Source organism: Macrosteles quadrilineatus, unplaced genomic scaffold (assembly GCF_028750875.1).
Source record: "Macrosteles quadrilineatus isolate MER2022 unplaced genomic scaffold, UCM_ALF_1.0 Scaffold_9__3_contigs__length_116548681, whole genome shotgun sequence".
NCBI classification, from domain to species: Eukaryota; Metazoa; Arthropoda; class Insecta; order Hemiptera; family Cicadellidae; genus Macrosteles; species Macrosteles quadrilineatus.
Genome location: NW_026542602.1, coordinates 66,620,067 through 66,634,172, shown reverse-complemented (window position 1 = coordinate 66,634,172; position 14,106 = coordinate 66,620,067). Strand labels below are relative to the sequence as shown.

General features: G+C 35.3%; 1 protein-coding gene across 2 annotated transcripts in view; it reads right to left on the bottom strand.

Moving 5' to 3' along the window:
- Positions 1-14,106, bottom strand: part of LOC129002433 (low-density lipoprotein receptor-related protein 2) — a 374,692-nt gene that overhangs the window by 53,094 nt on the left and 307,492 nt on the right. For both annotated transcript variants that reach the window (XM_054430228.1, XM_054430229.1), the window contains 11 exons: positions 13,775-14,032; positions 9,904-10,158; positions 9,180-9,296; positions 6,402-6,510; positions 5,288-5,465; positions 4,327-4,574; positions 3,423-3,628; positions 2,226-2,417; positions 1,501-1,641; positions 718-927; positions 193-388 (listed from right to left, as the gene is read on the bottom strand). In XM_054430228.1, the coding sequence (XP_054286203.1) occupies positions 193-388; positions 718-927; positions 1,501-1,641; positions 2,226-2,417; positions 3,423-3,628; positions 4,327-4,574; positions 5,288-5,465; positions 6,402-6,510; positions 9,180-9,296; positions 9,904-10,158; positions 13,775-14,032 (2,110 nt within the window). The remainder of the gene's footprint in view (positions 1-192; positions 389-717; positions 928-1,500; positions 1,642-2,225; positions 2,418-3,422; positions 3,629-4,326; positions 4,575-5,287; positions 5,466-6,401; positions 6,511-9,179; positions 9,297-9,903; positions 10,159-13,774; positions 14,033-14,106) is intronic.

Here is a 14,106-nt window from a genome sequence, read left to right as displayed (position 1 = left end):
TCACCCACTTTAAACGTAAAAGCTTGTGAAAAACCAGAAAAATATCAATTATTAAAGCTTTAAGGAGACAAAGGACAGAATAAGCAAGCTTGATGTAATTGAGGTGTTCAAACAATTTTCAGACTGTACACTTAAACATCAAATCAAGCAATCGTCAAAACAAATAACTAATCATTTTTTTTCAACACTAACCCTTTATTGGGATGTACAACTATAGCTCGCGGCCTCTTGAGATTCTTCAGCAGTGTTCGTCGGAAGGTGACGTTGCGAGTGCTCAGTACATTGAGTGTGCCTTTGCGACTGTCGATATAGTATAGGTTCTTGGCTACCCAGTCAACTGCTAATCCCTCCACTCCTTCGTTCTGTGAGGCGAGGACAATCTCTCGACCTGGGAAACAGACAAATTTAGCTGACGGTAAAGTGTTTCAAACCCAAACAAGGAATACTTGTAAACAAAATGAAGTCTCATTGAGAAAGAGATTAAAAGTAGAAGGAGTAATGGGATTAAGTCATGCATTAAAGAGCCTTAAGTATGACCAAACTTGCGATCAAAATAAAAATAGAGGATTAGGTAGTGAATTCTGTCAGCTTGGAAAGGACAGCGCTGGATATTTTACCAATTAAGGTGAGCCTGGTTTAAAACATTAAAGGAAAAAGTAGGAAACACAATCTTGTAAATTACATAAATTTATTTTATATTTTTTTTATACAACAAACCTGTGCCATTGCGGTGTATCCTGTAGATAACATCTTGTAGAACGTCAGAGTAGTAAATGTAGTTGTCACTAGCGTCAAAGTCTAGCCCGACAAAGCGAGCACGTCGGGACACGTAGGGGAGCATCGCATCGCTGAACCCTTCTACCACCGGGTCTATCACTCTACCCTTGATGAACCTTTGTTGGGAGTACAGCAGGAAGTCTTCCACCACTGATGAGAGAAACAGATGGTTTGAGCATGTTTCAAATTTGTTACTAATTAATTGTAAGAAATCGAAAAAGGATATTATATTGATAGCGTCAAAGTTTGAATCAATTGCAGTTGAGATTGTGACTTTAAGGTTGTGTGTTAGTGTAGAAAGTTTTTATTTTTCTGTTTTTATAATATAGGAGGAAGAGCAGACTTAATTTAATGTAGATGCTGATTTTGACATTACTTAACTCGCATTTATACAACTTAATCCACACAACAGTAATGTATTCTGAGCTATATTGAGATAAATATATTATTTTAAACACTAGTACTGAGAAAAGTCAGTAACTTTTTAATGGTTCGAGATAGGACCACCTGTCACTAATCATTAGACTTAAAAAATTATCCTGGCTAAAGCTGATGAACAGCTGATCTTAGTCAGTAACAAAGCTATACAAATCATCTCACTCAATTCAATACTCATCCTTCACGCATATATGGGTTAAAATATGCACCCAGATATCATCCCTATTTCAATTGATAGTGTCAATAGTGATGATAATAATAAAAATATCTTAATTGTTAACTTACGGTTGCAGTTACGGAGATCGGACGACAGACGGTAGCCGATGTGACATGCACAACGGTAGCCAAGACCTCCTTCTTCTGAGCTGGCCGTCACAACACACATGTGTTGGCAACCTCCGTTGCGAGTACCACAGGGATTGCGAGCTGAAACAGTCCCGAGTGCAGGACAGAAGCAGTAGAGATAAGAAACCACAAAAAAACCAGTAGAAAACGCACTTGGGTTTGGATCTTGGTAGACCGATAGCAATAGTAGGTTGATAGCAAATACATGAATTAGATGTACATAATGTATTTTGGTAAAGGAAATGAGTAACAAACTATATCACTTTTGAGAAATTAAGGTTGGCATTCAGTTCTACGGACATTGGTATGTACACAGCAAGATAATATTTTTACAGTAGGATTACATAAAATGAGATCAGAACAGTAAAATATAACTAAACAAGGGGGCCCCTTACCTAATTGCAAATTTTTAATAGGATTGAATACTTTTTTAGGGAGGCAAAACGAATCTGATGCAATACCGGACAACACAATTATTAGGTGAGTAAAACTACTAGACTAAATTAAATATGTTTATTTCAGAACTTAATTAGAATCTGACTGTGGTTAAACATTCAACTGAACAATAATTTGTTAAATTCTCTTAATTCTTTGAGAAAATCTCTTTGTAATTTTTTCTTAGATTTCTCTTGCTCAAGATTCTTAAGAACATTGTGGTTACTCACCATGTCTTTGTACCAGTGTGTCAACAATCTTCACCGCCTTAGGTTCTCGCACCTCTTTGTTCTTGTAAACGACCTGGATGCTGTTGGCTCCATCGTACTTGTCCACACTCATAATGCCCTGCTTGGTGCCGTCCGACCAGTAGATGCGGTTCTCAAACACTGCCAGGCGCGATGGAGATGGCACTGGTTGTCCTGCAAGCCGAGCAAAATTTTTGAGTTTGGCAGATAAGGTTGTAAGGGGACTGAGCAGTTGGCTGAACTAAACTTAGCCTATAACGATGTTTTTTAAAGTATTGAATCTAATTTATAATTAAACTCAGTTTGCAATTAGAATACTTTGATGGAGCAGAAATGAGACTGAGTTGGTTTACTTGGTTAACTTGATGGTTAACTTGAAGAGATTAAAGTGAAGAATACCTTGGAGTCATTCTTTTGTTACTGAATCTGCAGTAATTACTTTTAAGATGAATGATATCTAAGGCAGGTTGAAATAAAAGCAGCACACAGTTAGAATGTGTGTAGGCTACACATCTTATGGCTACATAATACATTTGAACAATACATCTCATATAACATTATTTTAATTACTATAAATAACTTATTTATGGTTCAATTTTCATCGCCAGATACTCAATGGATGCGGAATTTTATGCTCTACAATTCCTTTACGATGTGTTTTTATGTAGGCTACACTACATTCATCTTTTTCCTCTCTGCATTTACAAAATTGGCAATTTGTGAAAAGGAAAAGAGACCAAAACCTTTTGGTTTTTCTCTTAAACCCTTTAATATTTTGGATATATGCTAGAGTTCAAATGTATCAGTCCTGCACCTAAAGTCACTTACCAGTAGCAGCACATGAAATAATGATGGGACCAACAAGTTGGTGGATTAGATATTTTAGAAGGTGGTTCTTACTCATATAACAAGTAGGCTAAGCCAAACACTACGAATACTATAATGTGTACCATGAACAAAAGAAGGCAATCCAAAATCAAATTACACCAACAAATAATTTGGACTTCGTCTTTTGTGCTGTTTTTTTGCCTTGTTTACCTTCGAAACATGCCTTTCAGTCTGATCAAGATCATTAAATGACAATATAACACAGTACCTACCTTACTGTATATGACAACATATCAGGCATTTGCTAATGGAAACATGGTGCCTTACAAGGTTTTAAAACAATCCAATTACCTCTGAGTATGAGGAACCTGTAGTTTCCGTTGTAGTCAACAGTCTCAATGTAGTCGAGTAGTGAGTCGCACCAGAATATACGTCTCGCAAGGATGTCGACGGCCACTCCTGACGCCTTGTAGGCCGCCTCGGACACGATAGCTTTGGTGTTGGTTCCGTCCATGTTTGCTCTCAGAACTTGGTTGCTGTCTGCTATGAACATGTATCTACAACCAACAAAATATCGGTGAGTTGATTGATTAATTGATTCTGTAGAGGCGGACCTTGTACTGTTCCACGACCTTGTCCACGTCAGCCACTGATGGGCTTTTTGCGCTCCCCACATGGAACTTCAGAGTCTGTCAAACCTGAGTTGCTAAATTAACTTCAGCATCTTATCTATGAGCTCCTCCTGAGGAAGGTGTCTACTTCTTGTCATTGCTCCAAGAGTACTGTCATATCAATTAGTAATTTATTTACCAGGTTAAGATGCGATTGAAGGTTCAGTCGTAAGTTTTTGTTTCGCTTGTTGTAGATAAACAAACATAAACTATTCATTTTGGAGCATGAAATTGTATAGCTTAATGTATGTGGAAACAATTTCTACTTCCTAGGCATAATATTAATATTAATTTATTTCTACAGTGAAACTAAAGACTTGAAAGTATTTTAAAGGAAATATAGATTATCCTCTGACATTGAGAGAGAGAAATCAGTTATACTCCAGCTAATAATTTAAGAAGTGGTATGGCTGTTAAATGTTTATAAAACAGCAGTTTTTAGTTAAATACATTTATTATAAGTCACAATCACAATATTTGAAATACGAAGTAAAGTAGCGAGTGATTCATTTTTTTGTAATTCATGGGTTTAGATTAGTTTACGATCGGTTGTCTGATTCAATAAAAGTAAGAGTTTGTATTACCCAGATGTAGGGTCCAAAGCAATATCTGCCGGGCTAGTGAGGTTGCTACTCAGGACAATCGCGTGCCATCGGCCATTCCACTCAAACACGTCCACCTTCTGTCCGACAGAGTCTGCCACATACAGCTTGTCTCCGACCCAGTCAACGGCCAGTGCCACCGGAGACCAAGTACCGGGCAGCTGGATGTCATCCGGCACTTGCTGGTACGGTGCTGGTCCCTTCGGTTCTTGCAGGATCTGGCTGTGTATCTGAAAAATGTCATTGTTTTAATAATGTTGTTTGCCATTAGCTGTATGGGCTATTAATTAACAGCTGTGTCTAAGGAACATGTCGGCCTTAGTCACTAACAAGACTACAAGATCGCGCCACTCATCCTACACTCATCCTTCACTCATATTTGGGTTAAAATACGCACATAGTGGCGTCCCCATCTTAAATAATTGATAATTGATAATAATAATAATATTTGACAAGGATTGAACAAAATGTACAAGTGAGATTTTAAGATGTTTTTACAAGTTTTGAAAATCCTGCTGAGTTACTTTAGTATAAACTATGACATATTTAAAGTCCACAATAAAAAAAAATTGATCCTATTGGTATTTGCATGGTTTTATTGGCAGCCAAACAAAGTGGAATAGCTTCTGAACTTCCCCAAATTTGAGAATAAATGAGTTGTTTTATTTATTTATTTTTTGGGGTTGTACTTTCCTTAAGTACAATGGCTGAACAATTACTTGTGGATCAATAGATTTTACTGGTTTTACATGTTTCACTGACTTCCCCTGTACACACTGTATCAATCATCCTATATTTTCCAAAATACACCATGATATATGAAAGTCACCAATTTGGTAAGGCAAAGCAGTCAGATAAAACATTTCAACCAAGATAAGTTGGTAACTAATAAAATAAATAGATTGGGAAACCGATTCAAAATTTCTTTCAAACCCTAACTTACCTTCTTCGTCTTTGTGTCAGTCCAGTACAGAAGGTTCTTGGTGAAGTGGTAGTCCAGTCCGCTGGCAGCCGTGGTGTTTGCGACGAGCTGCTGATTGCGGCCGTGCGAGTCCATGCGGTAGACAGAACGATCGTGAGCAAACAGAACCTGCAGATTTTCTGAGTTGGGAGACACACACCTGTAACGAACAGATAGGTAAGGAAGCGATGAAAATATTTGACAAAGTTTGATTATATGAACATACTTTCTTCACTTTTTACAAAACGTAATTAAAGTGGGGTTTCTAAAAGAACTTGAAAAGCAGCAGTGAGGGTGTATCTTGTCCGATGGTTGGATACCAACTCTGTGCCAACTATGGTAAGATACCAACTATGGAGATTTTGGTTCGGATTTAAAAAATCTCAAAAAGCAATTGGCTATGCAATAGGCTAGTGTTATGACATAATTGTCCAAAGCCTATTTAATATAATATGCTTTTGAACACAAAAAAAAACAAAGGCCACTGCATTGAAAACAGAGGACCTATCACAACCCACGAAAATTGTGTGTTTAGTTACATATTTTAGGGACAGAACTTGTAGAGTTAAAAATCATAAGAGATAATTTCTAAACAAAACCTAAAGAGAGTTTTAGCAAAGATATTACAGTAGATTCCCTCTTACCCGGACACCTTTTAACTGGACATCAATTCAACCGGACTACACTTGGCAAAAGTGACGTCTCTTCAATCAGACAATTTTTATACCAGCACATCGGAATGTATTTCTTTAACCAGAATGGATCGGTAGGAAGTGGAAAGTTGGTGATACTGAAACTACTTTTCTCGTGGAAAAGGTTTGAAACCAGTAATCACATGTCTAATTTTACTATTTTAAGGTAAATAATCATTATTGGCTTAATTGGCGTTCCTAATTTACATCACCGAGTTTTAGGATACATTTGATAACCGGAATAACAGTTATCTGGACTAGCCTCGGTCCGAAGGAGTCTGAATAAGAGGGAGTCTACTGTTTTTTATTTTTGCCGAAGAGGATTATTTAGGTATCTAGTTAACTATAAATCTATCTTTAGGTAGGAGAAGACATAGCATATGTTTAACTTTTTAAAAGGGTACCTGGATTTGTCGACCAGCTGGTAGCCCGGGAAGCAGGAGCAAGTGTAAGAGTCTTGGGTGTTTGTACAGCGTTGATCACAGAAGCCCCACTCTTCACACTCATTGTGGTCTGAAACAAATTGTTAATGATGACAAAGAGCATTAAACATTAACTTTTTCTTGACCATTTCAAGATTAATTAAAATAGATTAATTATTCCCAGCTAAAATTAACGTACCTGAAACATTCAATGGTACTTTTAAGTGGTGTCTAGCACTAGTTGATGGTGTCTAGGGTTATTTTTTTAATAATCCTGTGCTAGAGCTAAGTTAAAGTTAATAATTCACCACGCAAATTTAAGATCTCAAACAAGGTTGTAGCAACATATATTTCCATACCGGTACTACTCATCATCAATCGTTACACTTTCTAACTTCTGTAATAGCCAGAAATATTTAGTTAAATTTTGGAAGGAAATCATATTAGTTAGCAAATTTTGATTAAATAACTAACTATAGGTCGGCCGCTTAGAAAGCGACCTCCTCCAGCATTGGTTTAGCATTAGCGCGCAGGTCGTTTTCTAAGCGGCCGAACTATAATAGCTTTGATAGCAACTGGCCATTGAAAACAAATTCTTCAAAACTCATAGCTTTTAAGATTTAATTCCCGTAATTGGCTCTAAAATTTATATTACTTTGTAAAAATATTAGAAACATTTCAGTAAAGGAACTTTAAATAGCTTCGCTTTTGTAGTGGTAATCTATTAAAAGCATTTCTGAGATAACAAAAAGGTTTCTGGAGCAATAATGTAAAAACACCCTCTGCTACCCGACCACTCACATTAGCAATATGTATCGGACTCTTTTGAACTTTGGTATAAAAATGGCTGAGGCAATATTTAAAGACTACTTTCATCATCAAAGCTCGTTTTTTTTTTTTTTTTACCACAAATTTTACCGACCTTTTTCAACTTCAGAATCATAATTTTTTTATTAAAACAATTTAAGTGTTTCAATTTTTTTTTATTGTTATTACCGTAATTGATTATAATTCTTAAACCACTTAAGAAAAAGAAAACAATACTTACAATAATTATTTGAGTTAAATGGGTTTAAGATTTATAACACAAAAAAATCATATCAAAACATAAAGTAACTCTCTACTCTACATCTTCATTATATTATCACTGACACATGCAAATTCGCTATCTTTTTTCTACACAATTACTGGAAAATATTTATGATGAGGCAGTATATAAACAAATTATTTGTCTGAGTAGATGATTTGCTATAATAGTGCTAGCCTTTGAATCTAAAGGTTGCTTAATCCTAACCAGACGCAGATGCCAAAATTCACTGATCTATCCATTAATGTTGCTATCTGTAAGAAAAGGTCAACGAGGATAATAATATAGTAAGAGCAGAGCTTGAACAGTTCCCTTACTATACGTAAAACCATAAAAAAATACTAATATGGCATCAAATAATCATAAAAATACAAATTCTAAACACAAGTTGATTGAACTTAGTCTGAATCTTAAAGAATTGGATAACATTTCTTAGAATGTTTTACAACTAATCAAAAATTATCTTGATAGAAACCTGCCACGCCAACCAAACAACAAAGCCCAAAGAACGTCTCAAGTCGATGCTCTTCTTCTCAACCCTTGTAATTACTAAAACAAAACTCATTAAAACTTTTAAAATACTCCGAATTCTTTTACAGTTCCTCGTCACGAGTTTGTTACTTTGTTTATTAGGAAACGATTAAAACTCAGAACCTTATAATCAAAGGGTTGAGTTTTGAGAACTTTGATGGAAATTAACCGTTAACAATTCCTATTCCACTTGATATCAGTTGAGTGTTTGGTAAAACTTTGATATTATTAAGCGATACCTTTGTATGCTTTTGAACTCAGAACAGCATTGTTGTCGATTGGTCTCTTGAAGATTTAACCTTTTTTATATTCTGGGGCCTTGGCCTTATGTTTGGTGACGGCACAAATGTTGTTTTTCTACTTTTATACATTTTAATTAACTAAAAACGCAAGTTATTATATTATGTATATTTTACTTTCTTTGAGTTGTCGAATCCTTTTTTACATCCAGTAATTGGAATAATTAGTTAAGTTGTGTGAATTTCTAAGTCAGAAATTCAAAATGAATCTTAGAAATTTAATGGTTGTTTTAATGTCATTAAACCATTGATTTATTAATAAACTACTTGGTGGTTTTTGTTACTTACTACTTTATCTATATCTATACACAAAATAGATGGGTATCTTTAGTTTATATAGAAAGTAAACAATTAAAAATAGCCATTGACTGTGAAATTTGCTACAAAGATTATAACTTTTCTCCCAAATTCCTCTATCTATTGTTGGAGAACATAAAAAATAAGTGTTCAATTTTTAATCATAGTTTACTTGTATTTTTCTTCGAAACGCTCAAAGAAATTCTCACTTTGATTGATGAGCTGAAATTGGATTCCTTCAGTTCTGAATTAGACCAAACATTTTTCACTGTTTACAGTATTTAGATATGGCAAGTACCGGTATTGTGTTATTAACCTCATTTAAACCTTTCAAAATCAAAGTTGTTTATTTCTAATATGGTAAACTGATAAAAAAATACCAAAGAAATTCATAGAAATTTTAATCTAGAAGCAAATGTTGCCACATAAAAATATAAAAAGTATTTATTCCAAGCAATTTACTTGTTTAGAGATTAAAGATAATTGAATACCACATTTAACTAATATTGTAATACCAGTAATTAATATAGTCTTTTCAAATCTTACCAATGCATGTCCGAGTGTCGTTGGATATTTTACGCCCCTCGGGACAGTAGCAGGTTCCTCCGTTGAGCGAAGCTTGGCACTTGTACTCGCAGTTGAGCGAGGCACAGTTACTGGTTGCTGAAATAAAATAAAAATTAACAATAACCAAATAGGTACACCTACAACTAAATGGACTAAAAAACTGCATCTAACAAAAACAAAAACTAGCCAATTCAAGATGCAGAAGACTTTAAAATAGCCCCTGTAGCAAACATGTTTTATTTTATAAACTTGGACATTGTTCCTTTCCTTTCCTTCCTATACACTTATTAAAACTGAATTTTCTACTATGCAGAAAATGGAGGATTTAAAGGTGTGAATTAATGGATCCAAATAATATTCCGGTGGTTACCTATAAAATAATGAAATATTGATAGGCATTGATTGTATAGATGCAGCAATGTTTTACTATTATTAACCTACTGCATGGACAGTAGGTAAAGGGATATGCCTATCAAACTTGTCAAGGGATATGTCATGGTACTAAAGCAGGCTTAACATTTACCCTTGGACTGATATGTTTCAAAATGGTATTCAGCCAAAACATGAGACTCCCCCTGCTGTTGAGACTGGAACTAGGCTACTGATAGGTAGGCTAAGTTCATGTAAATCCTTAAGTTAATAACTTAAATTATTTCTGTATAGCACAGAAGACAAAATCTTTGCACAAAGAAATTGGACTCACAACATGCATTTTTCTCATCAGCTCCGTCCTCGCAGTCCTTCTTGCCATCACAGAGTTGAGCGCGCGAGATGCACTTAGGAACATTGTTGGGCCCTCCGCGAGGGCACAGGAACTTGTTTTCAGGACATGCAATCGCCGTGCAGTTAGCCTCGTCACTGCCATCCACACAGTCTCTGTAGCCGTCGCAATGGTAGCTCAGTGGAATACAGAGGGCGTTGGCACACCTGAACTGACCTCCATGGCAGGCTGGGAAATCTGTTACAAAAATTAAAATTGGTTAGGCCTAGGATAGGGTTATATATGTGCTTAATGTAGTAGAAGTAAACAGGAATAGGTTGATTTACAAAAAAGATGTTTCTACTAATCAGTTTATTAAAAAATAAAATTGAGCCTTAACAGCATCCATCCTTCTCAAATACATCCTGAATGAACACATCAAACCCTCAAAAAAAACCTTGAAACCAAAAAGCTATATTAGATGTATTTAACTTAGTTTTTTGAATTGGAAAAAATATATATATTGTGACGTGAATAGCCCTTCTCAATCTGTAGGTCTCCATTTCAAGTTAAAACAACAGAGATCTCCTTTCTTGAAAATAGCTATTTGTTTATTAAGAGCAGCTAGCTAAATGCTAAGTTTTAATATTGATTGAAATTATCAAATTGAAAGTTCAGATATACCAATATTTTTAACAGGTTCAGTTTCTTTACTGGGCTATAATAAAATCGATTTAATTTAAACTCTCGATTCCATTAGTAAACCTTCATGTGATTTTTTTTCATTTTCATCAAGTTTGGTTAGTTAATAGGGATAAATCTCGCTTAAAAAATCCCACTCCCCAGAGCCATACACCTACCATGATATTAGCATAGCCTAGTTAAGAAACTGTACCTCAGCAAATGACTGTTTGTGCTCAATAGCATTGACTTTATATATAAAAGTAAATGGTAATAGACACGCCATGAACTTATCAAACACACAGTTCAATTATAAAGTTGTACAGTATACCAAAAATAAAAATGTAATTTAGGTTATGTTTGTTTTTTATAGGTTATGTTGTTTGCTTTGCTTACCAGATGTTAGTGGTTCAAGTAAAAGTAACGTAAACGTCAACTCAACACTCAACAGTGAAATCAGCTGATTTAAAAAGTAAGTAAAAGAATAAATAGCGCTATCTATACTAATTTAATACCAAGCAGTTTTTTTGTGACAATTACTCCTCCGATCCGAAACTACTGAACCGATTGACATGTTTTTGGTGTCATTGGAAAGAGCGTAACGTGAAGTTGTGCAGGAAACTTTCTGTTTAGGGAAATAATTAGAGAGTGAGGCCCTGGGGCCCTTTAAAGTTTCGTATTTCTCCATAAGATTAACATGGTAAACAAAAACTGTTATGAAACTCCAGCTGTTGTTAAAAATTAAAAGTGAGAAGAAGAACATGTTAGTTGTAAACAGGCAATAAGTTTACTAATTAAACAGTTTGCTACAAACATTTAACCATATTTTTTTATCTATGATTTAACTTACTGACTTGGTTGAAATGAAGTATTTACTATTTGAATTTGGGTTGGCGTAAATATTACAATGGAAAAAAGCGAGAGAGCCTGGATAATTTGATATACTAAAAAGAAAACTGAATTTCTTAAGAACACTGTGCTGCATTTCTTAATCATTGAAAGAGCCGATTTGCAAACTATGAAAACATAGGATAAAAATAGAAATAATGTACAAGGCTATGAATAAGGCTATTTGTAGAAAACACTAAAAAACAAGATCAGCTTTTGAAATACGATACCTTATTTACAAGAAATTTTGATTACATCGATCTGTTAGGTACATCTTGAGTAATTCCATAATCTTTGAGTCGAATCTTTTAAGGTCATCAGAAATTATGACTGTTATTCGTTTTAAAATAACACCTGTAATGCTTAGCAATTGCTCGAATTCGAGCAACAGGTACACTACTATTTTAATATGATAAAATCTTCTATGCAACCTATTGTACTGTAAACATTAGAATAACTATGCTAAACAATGTAATAATTGTCAAATATTTGGAACTAACGATGTAATTAACCTAATATACGGGGCAAAGCTCCCAGCATTCCATCACCCCTTGACCCCTCGTATCTGCATTGACTAAATATACTATAATAAATATATTCTATATCACTGATTATGCATGAGGGAGATGTACAATTAATTATACATCTCCCCGAATGTATAGTATAACTATCAATGGCTGAGGTACGGCCGCCTTTAACTCCAGGCCGCGGCCTTCAAAGTGGCAACGTCGCAAGTGGTGTTGTAAGAGCTGTTTTGTTTGGAAGCAGCTAATGGTATTTTGTGTATTTACGAAAGATTGCTTACTAGACTATGACAATGTTGACTCCGCTTAAAATAGATTTTTAATTCATATTGTTTCGGTTTCCAATTCTGTATGTTTTATTTTCATTATTTTAATAAATTTATGTTTATAAATTTAAATTTAAATCAATAAAGTGCGAATTAATGAGCTGATATCACCCGTCTGCCATGTTATCTTATGGGACGTCTGTCACTAAACAACACCACTTGCGGCGTTGCCAATTCTACCAGGCCGGGGCCTGTAGTTAAAGGTGGCCGTGGCTGGGGCCCTATTTTTGAAATGGTTGACAGTTGAGTCAATCGTCAGCACTCAACTCAACCAACAACATGATTTGGTATTTTTGAAACCCAACAGTTGGGAAGCGAGTTGGGAATCACTAGTTGAGAGACTCGTGGTGGAAATGTAGAGCATACGACCGTCAAAAATTCAGATGACGTCATTTTGAACCAATCACAATGCAGAGTTCTTGCGGACTTCGATTTAACCTCTTCTTACTCTAAAATCTGGCAGCTAAATCTCAATCTGCCATATTTCGAGACACTGAGGTAAACTGTCAACTCCGATCTTGAGAGATTGAATTGAGATTGAGGTTATGTCTTGCTTAATCTTAGTGATTGCAAAGTACCTTAACTTAAGTAATAAACTAAATAAAGTAGCCTAATAAACTTAAGTATAAAAAATAAAATTTACTATGGATGTTTGTTTTAGGGTGTAGCTAATTATAAGTTTAGGCATAGGCTGCACTTTACTTTAGGTCCTACACTCATCCTGAATACATTATTATTTGCTTTCTTCGTCTCTATTTCGGAACACATGACCTTATTTTAGTTTCCTTCGTCGGTTTGTTTTATGTTATTTTTAATTGTTTTTTATTTAGGTTAAAGCGGCTATTTGCCATTGCACTGGAAGCATATCGTAACTTAAATTAATTCGATCCCTTTATTAGGTGAATGGTATTGAAACAAACTATGATATTGTTTCTCTCTACCACAATCTTTAATACCTTAAATCAAAATCATAGGTCTAATAACAATAATTATCTTATAATAAGTTCAATTAGTATGCCTAGTCTATTTCAAACATTCCAACAAGAATAAAACCCTTGATTAAATAGTCTATAGTATTGACACAGTAAATAAAATTAAAATGCGATTATTCTACAGAAAACAATCGCATAATTGGGTGCTAATACATTGACAACAAATACATAACCTCAAAATCACAATTAGTAAATTAAAGCAATAACAAAACAATATGGCGTCGTCTCAAAAAGAGTAATTTTTTGCCGAAAGAGAGGAAGAAGAAAGTGCAGTCAACCTCCACTCAACAGCTCGATAGGTGTTGAGTAGTTTTGGTTGTATAAGTCCACCGTCAACCGTTTCAAAAATACGAAACGATTGGAAATAGAATGACTCGACACTCAACTCAACAGTCAACCATTTCAAAAATAGGGCCCCTGAGGTGAATCAATGACTATATTATAGAGAGTAATCTCTACTCACTGCATCCCTCCTCATCGCTGTTGTCGCCGCAGTCATTGCGATGGTTACACTTGAGGAACGTCTCTACGCAGCGTTGTCCGTTGGCACAGCGGAACTGTGTTATTGCGCAGGACGTGCCGTGGTCTGCGCCGCAGCCCTCCTCGTCACGACCGTTGCGGCAGTCGTAGTAGCCGTCACACCGCTTCTCCTTGGGCAGACAGGGTCCTCCGCCATGCGCCTCTGAACAGTGGAAGTCGTCCGGCTGGCACTTGCGGTAAGCTGCGGAGAAAATTTGTATGTAAATCAAGGTTGAAAAATTAAATGTAAGTCTGAATCTATACACTAAAGATGAC